This window comes from Tasmannia lanceolata, unplaced genomic scaffold, assembly GCF_043159265.1.
Source record: "Tasmannia lanceolata isolate RefF3 unplaced genomic scaffold, GAP_Taslan_0.1 ptg000015l, whole genome shotgun sequence".
Taxonomy (NCBI): domain Eukaryota; kingdom Viridiplantae; phylum Streptophyta; class Magnoliopsida; order Canellales; family Winteraceae; genus Tasmannia; species Tasmannia lanceolata.
In genome coordinates this window covers 9,512,935-9,528,265 of record NW_027518692.1, presented here as the reverse complement: position 1 = coordinate 9,528,265, position 15,331 = coordinate 9,512,935, and the positions used below count along the sequence as shown (strand labels likewise).

The window sequence follows — 15,331 nt, the reverse complement described above, 5'->3', positions numbered from 1 at the left end:
TGTTAAATAGGGGCATTTTGGTCCGAAAAATTCTTTTCCCAAAAAAGATAGTTCGATCATGTGTTAGGGATGCACCATAAATGTCAAATGGGTTGGGTCCATATATAAAATGTTGAATTTAGAAATATTTTATTGAATTTTTATGGAAAAAATCCGAAACCCGTGTGAAACGGCCCATTGGGCTAAAGCCCGCAAGAATGGAACCCATGTGGGTCAACCACCATGGTGGGCGCCCCACATGGCTGACCCACATGAGTTGGGTGCTCCACCTAGATGATGACATGGTGGTGACATCATATTGGTTAAAAGAAAAATAAAAAGAATAAAAAAAAAGAAGGAAAGAAAGAAAAGATGAATGGTTGCATAAAAGGGGTTTTCCAAAGAAGCAATATGAAATGAGAATAACATGTCTTGTTTGATAAGAAATTAAGATTGGAATCAAATCCAATTTGGAAACAAGAAAGAAAGAAAGCAAGAGGGGAAAATTGGAAACAAGCCAAAGATGGGAGCTCTCACATTGGAAACTACTATTTCTCTCTCAACCCTAGCTTTTTTTTTGTATAAAAATCAAAGCACACAACACAAAGGGGATCCAAAAAAATCCAAATTCGTCATTTTTCTCTCTCCTCCCAAGAAAAAAAAAGAGAAAAAAACATCCTCTCTCTTGAAGTGTGTTCATCTCTCTCTCTCAAGGGTTCTTCACAAAACGGATTCTTGAATTCCCTTTTCTTCTTCAACAAATCACACATCAAGGATCTTTTCTTTTCAATATGGATTTAAATGGAATTTTCAAAGCAAGTGTTTGAAAAAGGATCGTTTTCAAAAAATGAATTTTTTTTAGGGTTCTAAAAATTCTAAAGCTACTGGAAATCATGATCTTTGACCATTGTTTGACCGCCTCGGTTTCCGTTCTATTTTTCCAAAGTTAACCCAACAAAGGGTTATTTCTTGAAGAATAAAATGAAAAACGGGTCAAATCAAGTCCAAAATTCATGACATTTTGTTTCCGAACCGACTTTTGCATTTCCAGATCACCCAAAATTTTTTCGAATTTTTTGATATTTTTAATCGGATTATTAATTATTTTAAATTTCGGCCATTTTTAATAAATATCAAAAGGTTGTAAAAATTGATGAAAGTTTTCAAAATTAAAGCTTAATAATAAATTGAATTTTACATTGAAAAAAAAGTTTGAAAATAATATGGTCTTACTGTTTTCTAATCGCCTCCCCGTTTTACTTGCCGTAATTCTTTTCCATATTAAATTATTAAATTTTTGAAAATTTTCTTTACAAACTAGTAACTTAGGTTACTGGAATGTTAGAGAAAAATTTTCAATTGATTTTGAAAAGCTTTGATAAGGTTTTACAATTTATTTTAATAAATGAGTTTTAATTCCTATGAAACAAATTGATCTCTTTTACTTAAAAATTGATTTTAGAGAGGAGATTTAATTTTTGGATTTTTAAATTTGGCAAAAAATCATATAATCTATTATATATCTATTGGAATTTTTACTTGATTTTAGGATACCATTTAGTCTACCTTTTAATTAATTCATTGATTTTATCCAAATTTTGTGAAAATTTTAATTGGCATCAAATCTTAATAAAAACCTTTAAAATTTTTACAGTAGTATAATACCATGATTATAGCTGTACTGTAAAATTTTTACTTGATTTGAGATTCATATGCTATGAGTGGATTTGTTAGTTTGCAATCTGAACTAAATTTTGAAAATTCAAAACTTGTTCTCAATTCATTAATCTCTTTCAGTAGTCTAAACTCATTCATATCTTGCTACTGGAAATGTTTTAATGAATTTGGAATTCGATTGCTTAGGGTTACTGTGTAATCCTAGCAATCTGGTCTTAATGATATTAAATCACAATTTAAGAGCATATTAACACAAAAATCAGTACAAATCTTCAGAAAACCCTAACTTTCCATTATGATTTCAACCCCTAACTTGTTTGAAACAGAAGCCTTAGGATTCATAGATCCCCCTTGAAAATTTGCCATAGCGCGATAATTTACTAGTCGAGATCGCAACCATAATCGTATACTGATTGCGATCGATCCTGAATAATTGCAGTGTGCAAATTATAGTATGATATTGGCTTCGAGGTTCACTGTCCACGAAAATCCTGAAAAACATGCAGGCAATAAGATACTATAACTTACGTGCTAAATTATACAAGGGTTGAGAGCACGATTCCCATCCATGGTTGCGATTTGAGGCCGAAACTGGCAAACCATAAAATCTTTGGTATCCCTTAGATATTTAGGAATCGAAAATCCTTGAAAATAGAACATTAGTCAATCTAAAAATCACCAATCTCAATAAATTGAATTAACTTAATTAAAGTCATAGGAGCCGTTGGATTGCGGTCTCCTATTGTAGGAACCTTTTTGGGCCCCTTAGGAATACTTACTGAAATAAACAAGAGGGGGGGTGAATTGTTTTTAACACTAAATTAGCCATTTTGAAAATTAGTTATGAAACCTAATTTGAATTTTCTTCTCTTGATTAGATTTTGATTAGTTCAAATGAGATCAACACAAATAGAAATACCAAACCAAAATTAAGAATGAAAGTGCAAGAATAAGAAAGAACACACCGATATATAGTGGTTCGGGCAAAGCCCTACTCCACTCTTCTTAAGATCGTCCTTAAGGATTTCCACTATTGGAGACCTCCACGATGCCCGGCTCCATGCGATTACACTTCCAAGGGATATTAAATAAGGATGCCCTTACACCTTTACACCGACTCTCCTTCTTCGCCGAATTCTAAGCGATGCTCCCTAGGGTATTAAGGTAGGATGCCCTAGCCACCTTTACAAGAATTTGAAGATAAATAGCTTAGCTTCTTCTTGAAAGCTTGATGCTCTTTGAAGTCCCTTGATTGCTCTTCAATAGTGGTTGCAAGTGAAAGCTCTAAATCCCAACTCAATAGATTTGCAAGTTGCAAGGCAAGTTTGGGGAAAAACAAAATCTTAAGCTTGAAAGGGTTGCAAGTTTACTTGAATGCTTAAGGGGGTTTTTCAAAATATTCAAGTGAGGAAAATAATCCTCTTGAAGGTGTATATATAACATCTTGCTAAAATATGACCATTTGGGATTAAGAAAATCAAAAAACAATTTTTAATTCAAAGCCCAACGGCTATTTTTTGATCTGTCGCGAGGTTGTCGGACCTCCGAGAAATTCTCGAAGTTCCAAGAGAACGGCCAGAAGATGAAAATTTCTACTGGACCATTTCTCGGAGTTCCGAGGAAATTTCTCGGAGTTCCGAGGGAAATCTCGGAGTTCTAAGAAGCCTAAAAATCAGCAGATTTTGTGTTTTTATTGCTTGTTTGATTTTTGGCTTTTGGAACTCAAACCCTATGATAATTTTGGAATGTTTATGAGGGTCCCAACATGTTGGTCCACCAGACAACCATTCACTAAACCATTTTAAGTTCTTAAGTGTTTTTAAAAAACTCTTTTGAAAAAACCTTGCCTTGACTTATAAATCTAAAGAGAGAGGATGTACAATGAGTTCTAGGTAAACCTCAACTTCTCTTTAGCCTTGGTCTTCAATTGGTCTTCCATCTTGTGTATGCTTGCTTGAGAGATAATGTGAGCTCAACTTAGCTCCTTTGACTCTTGTGTTGGTACGTCTTCAAGCATGACCATGTAGTGTGTTGGTTTCTTCAATGATCAATCCTATCTTAAACACAACACTTCAAGGCAAATTGATTAGTATTCAATAACACAATCAATTATATTTAGAATCATCAAAACAAGATAGGAGAGTAGACCCTTGGGCTTACAATCTCCCCCTTTTTGATAATGACAAACAAAATTGATTATGAGGTGTTTGTGGAGTGACATAGTAGGCAAGTGAATGCTGGAACTCCCCCTCAATATATGCACATAGATATATTATAACAATTAAAAGCATATGATGCATATAGTCAATTGAATAGATAATCAATTTCAAACTTCTCCCCCTTTTGTCATCGACAGAAAGGGTGAACTAAAATGTACAGCAATTTAGAAGTAAATGAAGATTGAGTTAGGTACTCCCCCTAAATCAATGCTTATGGTATAAAAATATTTTAACCAAGTAATGCACATAGTTCATGATCAAGATGTTGACACAAGTCAAATTGTTAGGTATTTTTAATTAAAGTGAAGGTACCTCTCCAACTTAGAAAACTAAGAAGGCTAAGAGTACCAATTGAGTGATTTTTAAGATTAATATTTGACATCTCATTCATGCAGATACTATCAAACAAAGATGATATATATAAATACTATATAGATAAGCTGGTGAAAGGCACAAAGTATTTATTTGGCAATTTCTTTAACTTGATCCGCACTCCAAATGTTTAAGGCACTTCGGATATAACATATTCTATCATCACTAAGGGGTTTTGTAAAGATATCCGCCAATTGATCCTCAGTATTGATATATTTTAAGCAAATATCTCATTTTTGTGAGTGATCTCTAATGAAGTGGTGCCTAATCTCAATATGTTTTGTTCTAGAGTGTTGTATGGGGTTCTTTGTTAAGTTTATAGCACTAGTATTGTCACATTGGATGAGAATATTTTTCATTTTAATTGCATAGTCCATCAATGTGCTTTTCATCCATATGACTTGTGCACAGCAAGCTCCAGCTGCCACATATTCAGCTTTTGTTGTGGACAGAGCTACTGAATTTTGTTTCTTGCTAAACCATGAAACAAGTGATTTTCCCAAGAATTGACAAGTCCCACTAGTGCTTTTCCTATCCACTCTACATTCAGGAAAGTCTGCATCTGAATATCCAATGAGAGTGAAGGTAGATGATGTTTCATACCATAGTCCCAGACTTTGGGTTCCTCTTAAGTACTTGAAGATCTTCTTGACTGCCGATAGGTGAGACTCCTTTGGGTCCGATTAAAATCGAGCACAGAGACAGACAGTAAACATAATGTCTGGTCTGCTGGCTGTCAAATAGAGTAAGCCACCTATCATACCCCTATACATCTTCTGGTCCACAGATTTGCCAAATTCATCATTTTCTAGCTTAGCAGTTGTACTCATGGGAATTCTTGATGTCTTACTGCTATCCATGCCATACTTTTTTAGTAACTCCTTCGTATATTTTTCTTGATTTAAAAATGGGAAAGGTGTGCGTACTCGGTCGAGTAGATAAGCTTATCTACTCGGTCGGGTTAAAAACAGTGGGGGCCCACATTTTTGGGGTGATCCAAACCATTCATTTGAAAGGCCCTTACCTAGATAAGGTCACCACAAAAAATCAGCCCCATAGGATCATCCTAACCCATCGAACAGTGGAGGGAAAATGAGCAGATTTGTGGACAAGCTGTGTTTGTCCATTTTTTCCCATTTTTCCCTCCACTGTTGCATGGGTTAGGATGATCCTATGGGGCTGATTTTTGGTGGACACCCTATCTAGGTAAGGGCCTTTCAAATGAATGGTTTGGATCACCCCAAAAATGTGGGCCCCCACTGTTTTTTACCCGACCCAGTAGATAAGCTTATCTACTCGACCGAGTACGCACACCTTTCCCTTTAAAAATATCCCATTTTGGTATTGTTTAATTTGGAGTCCTAAGAAGTAGGTTAACTCACCCATCATGCTCATTTCAAATTCATTTTTCATTAGAGTTGCAAATTCATCACACATTTTTTGATTAGTTAAGCCACAGATGGTGTTATCCACATAAATCTGGACAAGAAGGATATCTTGATTTTCTCTTTTGATAAATAATGTTTTATCCACCTTTCCCATCTCAAATCCTTTTTCCACTAGGAAAGTGCAAAGCCTCTCATACCAAGCTCTAGGAGCTTGCTTTAATCCATATAAAGCTTTATCAAGTCTGAAGACATGCTTTGGATGTTTGTCGTCCTCAAAACCTGGAGGTTGCTCAACATACACTTCCTCTTGGATATAGCCATTTAGGAAGGCACTTTTGACATCCATTTGATATAGTTTAAACCCTTTATGAGAAGCATATGCCAAGAGTATCATAATGGCTTCCATGCGGGCAACAGGAGCAAATGTCTCATCATAGTCTATTCCCTCCTCCTCTTGGGCTACAAGCCTAGCTTTATTTCTAGTGATAATTCTATTTTGATCCAATTTGTTTCTATACACCCATCTCGTGCCAATGACTGGATGATCACTAGGTCTAGGCACTAGCCTCCACACCTTGTTCCTTTCGAATTGACTCAAATCTTCTTGCATAGCCATCAACCAATATTCATCCTTTTCGGCTTCCTTGATGGACTTAGGCTCTAATTCGGATAGGAACGCCAAGTTATTGCTCACACTACGATAGTATGATCTAGTTCTTACCGACAATGTGGCATCACCCAAGATTTGGGATTCAGGATGATCTACCAATATTCTCCTATCCCTAGGCAATGAGTCATCATCATCTACATTCTCAACTTCCTCACTAGATAATGTATCACTTGTAGATGCATGAGAAGGAACATTTGTCTTAGGTAAGAGATGTTCAATAGGTTCATCCTCATCATGTGGCATTTCTTGAGGTGTTGGCTCTCTCTCATCAAATGTCACATGCATGGATTCTTCTACAACTAGGGTTCTTCTATTAAATACTCTATATGCCTTGCTATGTGAAGAATACCCTAAGAATATGCCATCATCCGATTTCTTATCAAATTTGTGTAGGTTATCTTTAATGTTCAAGATAAAGCATCTACAACCAAACACTCTAAAATAGCTTATATTTGGTTTCAAGTTTTTCCAAAGCTCATAAGGTGTTTTTTTAGAAATTGGCCTTATATATACCCTATTTATGATATAGCAAGCGGTGCTAACCGCTTCCGCCCAAAAGTATCTAGGGAGATCATTTTCATGCAACATAGTTCTAGCCATTTCTTGGAGGATTCGGTTCTTTCTTTCTACAACCCCATTTTGTTGAGGTGTCCTAGGTGCCGAAAAATTGTGTTTGATGTCATGTTCATTACAGTAAGTGTCAAAATGTATATTTTCAAATTCCGTTCCATGGTCACTCATAATGTAAGATATGGCAATAACCTTTTCATTTTGTATTTGATTACACAATTTAAGGAAATTTTCATAGGTTTCATCTTTATGTGCTAAAAATATGACCCATGTAAATCGTGAGTAGTCATCCACAACTACAAACACGTACCTTTTTCCACCTAGGCTACTTGTCTTCATTGGTCCAAAAAGATCCATATGAAGTAGTTGCAAGGGGTAGGTGGTTGAAATCATATTTTTAGGGGCAAATGAGCTTTTTAATTATTTTCCTAATTGACAAGTTCTACAAATGTGATCTTTGGTGTATTTGAACTTAGGCAATCCTCTAACAATTTCTTTTGAGGAGAGGGTCGAAATGAGATCCATTCCGGCATGACCCAACCTCCTATGCCACAACCAATAATCTTCACTAATGGCATTAAGACAAGTCACATTTTGGAGTCTAAGATCATCTAGTCCAATAGTGTAAATATTATTGTCTCTAGAACCTATGAATTTCACTTTTTCATCTATCTTATTTTTAGCAATGCATTTGTCGGGGTTGAAGACTACTTCAAAACCATTATCACATAGTTGACTAATGCTAATAACATTATGGGATAAGCCATCAACATAAAGCACATCATGTATGGGAGAGGTAGAGTTACCTATGGTGCCTTCTCCTTTGACCTTTTATTTCTTGTCATCTCCAAAGGTAACATCTCCACCATCCTTGAGTAAAGGGATGCGAATTGAGTGGGGTCTCCGGTCATGTGTCTAGAGCATCCACTATGAAGGTACCATGTGTTCTTCTTGTTATGGCTTTTAAGGCATACCTACATATGAATAGGCAAGTGAGATCCTTTAGGTACCCAAATCTTCCTAATCTTGCTATGTTCATTTATTTTCACTTTAGAGTTCAATTTGATTTTATCTTGTTTAGCATGCACGCAAGCGACTTTATAATGACCTTCTAAACCACAATAAAAGCAAGTTTTGGTACTACTAGAAGAAGCCTTTAAAAGTTTGTTTTTATAGTTGGATATTGTAGTATTCCATTTATGTCCAAGTCCACTTTTATCATGTGACATTCTTTGAATATTAACAAGCCTATCCAATTTTAATGAACTATGTTCAAATTTTTCAAAAAGTTTCTTTAGTTCATCATATTCAAAAGATAGTTTACTATTTTCATGCTTTAGCTTATTGTTTTCAATAGATAGTTCTTGTCGATTTTCATTTAAGATTTTGATAGTAGCATTTAAATCATGAATTTCAACTTTATATTTTTCATTTTCATCATCTAGAAATTCATGGTCTTTCTTTAGCCAACCAAATTCTTTTGTCATGTTAGCAAGAGAATTTTCAAGTGATGCATTTTTATCAAATTCAATCTCAAGTTCATTATGTGCATTTTGCAAGGAATCTAGAACTTCTTTTAAAACAATGACATCATTTAAAGTATTTACCTCTTTATTGTCGTTTGTTGAGGCCATGAAGCAAAGATTTTTTGCTATCAAGCAATCTTCGCCATCATTTTGTTCGCCTTCGCTTTCAATTTTCTCATCCCATGTGGCGGTCATTCCTTTCTTGCCTTCTCTTCTCTTGAAGGGATTATTTGAGGTAGGCTCATTGTTGAGTGGATAATCCGGGCGAATGTGTCCAAGCTTCTTGCAACCATAGCATCGGGGTTGAGAAGATCCGTCACCGAGCTCCTCTTTCTTCTTGAATGGAGGATTGATTCTTCTATTTTTCATGCCTCCCATGTTCCTTTGCAAGAATTTGATCCTTCCTATTAGGAGGGCAACTTCATCTTCCATGTCTTTCTTTGCATCTTCATTATCACCTACATTACAAGCAAAAGCAACTCCTTTTCCTTTTTCAATTTTAGTTTCAATTTCGGGTGCTTTTGTTTTGAAGATCATCTCATGGGTTATCAAGGACCCTATTAGTTCATCTAGGTTTAATGTATTCATGTCCTTGGCTTCGGTGATTGTAGAGGTTTTGGATTCCCAAGACAAAGGTAGGGATTTAAGGATTTTGGTCACTAAATCTTTATTTGAAAATTGTTTTCCATGTCCCTTTAGTCCATTTACAAGGTTAGTAAATCTAGTGTACATGTCGGCAATAGTTTCATCGGGTGTCATTTGAAAGAGTTCATATTGCCTAAAAAGATGATTCATTTTAGATTCTATAACTTGGTTGGTTCCCTCATGGGTGACTTCTAAGGTGTCCCAAATTTCCTTAGCCGAATTCAAATTTGACACTCTATTGAATTCTCCGGGTGATAAAGCACAAATTAGGGAATTCATGGCTTTGGCATTATAGTTTGAGGCTTGTTGTTCGGCTTCGGTCCAATCGTTTAGATTTCTAGTGGGTAATACATATTCATTATTAATGGCTCTCCACATTTGGTAATCTTGGGTTAAAAAGATTTTCATTTTGGTTTTCTAAAATCCATAATTTGTTCCATCAAAGTAGGGTGGCCTAGTGTATGAGTAACCTTCATGGTGTTGAGGGTAGTTTGCCATTTTTAGAATCTTTACTCTAGACCGGTTAGGGTTTTTACATAAAAATTAGAGACGAGGCTCTGATACCAATTGAAATAGACAAGAGGGGGGATGAATTGATTTTAACACTAAATTAGCCCTTTTGAAAATTAATTATGAAACCTAATTTGAATTTTCTTCTCTTGATTAGATTTTGGTTAGTTCAAATGAGATCAACACAAATAGAAATACCAAACCAAAATTAAGAATGAAAGTGCAAGAATAAGAAAGAACACACCGATATATAGTGGTTCGGGCAAAGCCCTACTCCACTCTTCTTAAGATCGTCCTTAAGGATTTCCACTATTGGAGACCTCCATGATGCCCGGCTCCTAGGCGATTACACTTCCAAGAGATATTAAATAAGGATGCCCTTACACCTTTACACCGACTCTCCTTCTTCGTCGAGTTCTAAGCGATGCTCCCTAGGGTATTAAGGTAGGATGCCCTAGCCACCTTTACAAGAATTTGAAGATAAATAGCTTAGCTTCTTCTTGAAAGCTTGATGCTCTTTGAAGTCCCTTGATTGCTCTTCAATAGTGATTGCAAGTGAAAGCTCTAAATCCCAACTCAATAGATTTGCAAGTTGCAAGGCAAGTTTGGGGAAAAACAAAATCTTAAGCTTGAAAGGGTTGCAAGTTTACTTGAATGCTTAAGGGGGTTTTTCAAAATATTCAAGTGAGGAAAATAATCCTCTTAAAGGTGTATATATAACCTCTTGCTAAAATATGACCGTCTGGGATTAAGAAAATTAAAAACCAATTTCTAATTCAAAGCCCAACGGCTATTTTTTGATCTGTCGCGAGGTTCTCGGACCTCCGAGAAATTCTCAGAGTTCCGAGAAATATTCTTGGAGTTCCGAGAGAACGGCCAGAAGATGAATATTTCTACTGGACCATTTCTTGGAGTTCCGAGAAAATGGCCAGAGGCTGCTGGACCATTTCTGGGAGTTCCGAGAAGCCTAAAAATCAGCAGATTTTGTGTTTTTATTGCTTGTTTGATTTTTGGCTTTTAGAACTCAAACCCTATGATAATTTTGGAATGTTTATGAGGGTCCCAACATGTTGGTCCACCACACAACCATTCACTAAACCATTTTAAGTTCTTAAGTGTTTTTGAAAAACTCTTTTGAAAAACCTTGCCTTGACTTATAAATCTAAAGAGAGAGGATGTACAATGAGTTATAGGTAAACCTCAACTTCTCTTTAGCCTTGGTCTTCAATTGGTCTTCCATCTTGTGTATGCTTGCTTGAGAGATAATGTGAGGTCCACTTAGCTCCTTTGACTCTTGTGTTGGTACGTCTTCAACCATGACCATGTAGTGTGTTGGTTTCTTCAATGATCAATCCTATCTTAAACACAACACTTCCAGGAAAATTGATTAGTATTCAATAACACAATCAATTATGTTTAGAATCATCAAAACAAGATAGGAGAGTAGACCCTTGGGCTTACACAAAGCATCCACTAATCTAATGGACCAATCTTTGCGGTTTGGATTCACAGTCTTCTCCAAAATTTGCTTAATTTGCCTATTTGAAACCTCCACTTGGCCACTTGTTTGAGGATGATAAGGGGTGGCCAACTTATGACTAACACCATATTTCTTCATAAGAGCTTCAAATGGTCTATTTCAAAAGTGCTTACCCCTATCACTAATGATGGCACAAGGTGTACCGAAGCGTGAAAAAATATTTTCTTTAAGAAACTTGACCACCACCATGTGGTCATTGGATTTGCAAGCAATGGCTTCAATCCATTTCGACACGTAATCTACACCTAACAAAATATACAAGTTTCCAAAAGAGTTGGGAAACGGACCCATAAAATCAATACCCCACACATCGAAGATTTCTACCACTAAGATCGAGTTGAGGGGCATCATATTTCGCTTTGTAACTCTACCTAATGACTGACACGATCTACATGCCTTACAAAAATCAAAAGCATCTCTAAAAAGACTTGGCCAATAGAAACCACATTGTAAAACTTTGTGCGCGGTTTTCTTTGCACTAAAGTGGCCACCACATGCTTGATTATGGCAAAAAGATAGAATTGATTGGTGCTCATGATCGGGCACACATCGTCTGACAATTTGATCCGAACAAGTTTTGAACAAATAGGGATCATCCCAAAAGAAATACTTTACCTGTGAGTGAAACCGGTATTTGTCTTGGTTGGACTAATGATCCGGTGTAGCACCTGTAACCAAGTAATTCACAATATTTGAATACCACGGCTCACTAGAAATAGCAAGCAATTGCTCATCAGGAAAATATTCATTAATTGGACCTTCGTCATTCATTGCATTAGGAAGTCTAGACAAGTGATCGGCAACCAAGTTTTCCGTACCCTTTTTATCTCTAATCTCTAAATCAAACTCTTGAAGAAGTAAAACCCACCGAATGAGGTGAGCTTTAGCATCCTTCTTTCCAACAAGATACTTGATTGCCGAATGGTCGGTATAAATTATCACATGAGATCCAATCAAGTAAGACCGAAACTTCTCTAATGCAAACACAACTGCCAGAAATTCTTTCTCGGTAGTGGTGTAGTTGAGTTGTGCATCATTAAGAGTTCTACTTGCATAATAGATTACATGCGGTAATTTATTGAATCTTTGACCCAACACGGCTCCTATTGCAAAGTCGGAAGCATCACACATAATTTCAAACGGTTCGATCCAATTAGGTGCTTGAATGATGGGAGCCGTAGTTAGCTCCTTTTTCAAACACTCAAAAGAATCGAAGCATTCTTTGGAAAACTCAAATTTTTGATCTTTTGCTAACAAGTTGGTTAGAGGCCTAGCAATTTTAGAAAAATCTTTTATAAAACGCCGGTAAAAGCCCGCATGACCCAAAAATGATCGAATATCCTTCACACTTTTGGGCGGTGGAAGATGGACAATGAGATCCACCTTGGCTTTATCAACCTTAATTCCCTCTTTAGAAATCACATGTCCTAGAATGATGCCCTCTTTTACCATAAAATGACACTTTTCCCAAATGAGGACAAGGTTATTTTCTCTACTCCTTTCTAAGACCAATTTTAAGTGATGTAAACATTCGGCATAGGTGGAGCCATGAATAGAAAAATCATCCATAAAAACCTCTAAGAAGGTCTCCACCATGTCAGAAAAGATACTCATCATGCATCTTTGGAAAGTTGCCGGTGCATTGCATAACCCAAAAGGCATGCGTCTATAAGCAAACGTTCCAAAGGGGCATGTGAATGTCGTTTTCTCTTGATCTTCAGGAGCTATGGGAATTTGGTTGTAACCGGAATATCCATCATGAAAGCAATAATACTCATGACCCGCTAACCTTTCTAACATTTGATCAATAAAAGGCAAAGGAAAGTGATCCTTCCAAGTAGCGGCATTAAGCTTTCGGTAGTCAATACAAACCCACCACCCTATTTGATTACGAGTAGGAATAAGTTCATTGGTGGCGGATTGTATAACGGTAACTCCCGACTTCTTAGGCACTACTTGGACGGGACTCACCCATTGGCTATCCGAGATGGGATAAATGATCCCATTATCTAACCATTTTAAAATTTCTTTTTGGATGGCTTCCTTCATCACAGGATTAGCCCTTCTTTGATGTTCCCTTGAAGGTTTGGCACCCTCAATGAGATGGATGTGACGTTGCACAATCGAAGGGCTAATTCCTTTGATGTCGGCCGTTGTCCAACCTATGGCTTCTTTGTTATCATTTAGCAATTTAATGAGTTCCTCCTCTTGAGTGGAGGTTAGGTTCGCAGCAATTATTACAGGCAAAGTACAATTATCACCCAAAAATGCATAACGTAAATGAGAAGGCAAGGGCTTCAACTCCAACTGTGGCGCTTCTTCGATTGATGTCTTTGGAAGAGATGTTGCGAGTGGTCCAACAGGCTCCATGTTTTGGATGGTAAAAGCTTTGGAAAAGAAATCATCTCCATCATTTCCTAGTTTGTCCAAGCATTCTTAGAATCCTGCATCAAAATCAATTTCAAAATTAGAAACAATATCGTCAGGAAATGAATACAACATATTGATTTCTTGATGAAAATTTGGTTGCTTACCCAATCTAAAGACATTAAAATCAACCGATGTGTTTCCAAAAGATAATTTCATTAATCCATTTCTACAATTAATTAGAGTGTTGCTAGTGGCAAGGAACGGCCTACCAAGGATGATAGGAATTTGATCCTTGATATTAGCAACAGGCTCGGTATCTAACACAACAAAATCTACGGGAAATAAAAAATCACCTACTTTAACTAACACATCCTCAACCATTCCTTTGGGTGTTTTAATTGATCTATCCGCCAATTGAAGAGTGATTGTGGTTGGTTTGAGGTCTCCTAATCCTAGTTGCTTAAATACAGAAAAAGGCAAGAGATTTACACTTGCATCCAAATCCAAAAGAGCATGTTCAATATTTGTGTTACCAATAGTGCAAGAAATAGTAGGACATCCTAGATCCTTATACTTAGCGACCATTTGTTGAGACAAGATGCAACTTATATTTGCGGCCAAGAAAGCTTTCTTGGACACATTAGTTGTGCGCTTTTGTGTGCACAAATCTTTCAACACTTTGGCATAAGTAGGAACCTGAGAAATTGCATCTAATAAAGGAATGTTAATTTGCACTTGTTTAAACACATTTAAAATTTTATCTATGGCATCCACCTTCTTATTTTTAGCAAGTCTCCTTGGAAAAGGAGCTGTAGGCACAAACTCATTTTCAGGTGGAGAAACAGCCTGCTCTTCACTTACCTGTTTGGGTTCCGCAATCGAGCCTATTGGAGGGGAGTCTTTTCTTACCTCTTTGGATGTATGTTGTATATCTATAGAAGGTTCAGATCTGACCTCCTCCTTGTGGTAATCTCTACCACTCCTTAAAGCATATACGGCATTACATTCGTTGGAGGGCTCTTGCGGCGGCAAAATTGGGTGAATGGCATTTATCTGATTTGGCGGTACCTGTTGATTCACATTCATATTCACGTTCCTTGGATTAGAAACGGGTTGACTTGGCATCTTCCCCTTTTCCCTCTCATGCAACGCCATGGCAAGTTGGGAGATTTGCTTCTCCATGTTGTGTTGGCTTGTCATGAAAGTGCTAGTGAGAAGTTCTATGTTTTTTTCTAAGGAAGCTATGCGTGCCGACTCTCCTTGTTTTTGAAAACCCGACGGTTGCTGATTTGAAACATTATTAATCATGGGGTTTTGAAAAGTAGGAGGGGAAGGGGATGGCAGAACAAAAGTGGGAGGGAAGGTGGGCCTAGGTTGGTCGAATTGGCCTTGGCCATGGAAATTAGATGGCCCACTTTGACTCCATGAAAAGTTGGGATGATTTCTCCATCCCGGATTATAAGTGCTAGAATAAGGATTATTAGCATAAAGAGCACTCACATTCTCATTAGAATTAACAAATTTAGCAAGAGTTGGATACTCTTCCATGACATGGTCCGTGGCTTGACACCAATTACACATGGAAACACTATGTGCAATTGATTGACTTGTGAGGGTCCTTTGACAACTATTGCTTCTAGCCTTTTGATTAGGCTATCAAGATGGGCCTCTTTAGCCACGGCACCATCTATGAGAAATCCCTTGCTTGAAGTGGCTCTCTCACCGTCTTGAGTGGATTCCCACTCTCTTGTTTTTTTCGCCAAATCAAGTAAGAAATTCTATGCCGCGGCCTCATCCGTGAAAAATATAAAACCATTAGGACACATGGACTCAAGAAGTTGCTTTGTTTGGTAATCGATGCCTTC

General features: G+C 36.9%; 1 protein-coding gene across 1 annotated transcript in view; it reads right to left on the bottom strand.

The window, feature by feature from the left end:
* LOC143891701 (uncharacterized) overlaps positions 1-13,466 on the bottom strand; it is a 95,531-nt gene extending 82,065 nt beyond the window's left edge. The window contains exon 1 of the mRNA XM_077396241.1: positions 13,259-13,466. Within this exon, the coding sequence (XP_077252356.1) occupies positions 13,259-13,466 (208 nt within the window). The remainder of the gene's footprint in view (positions 1-13,258) is intronic.
* Positions 13,467-15,331: the final 1,865 nt, after the last annotated feature.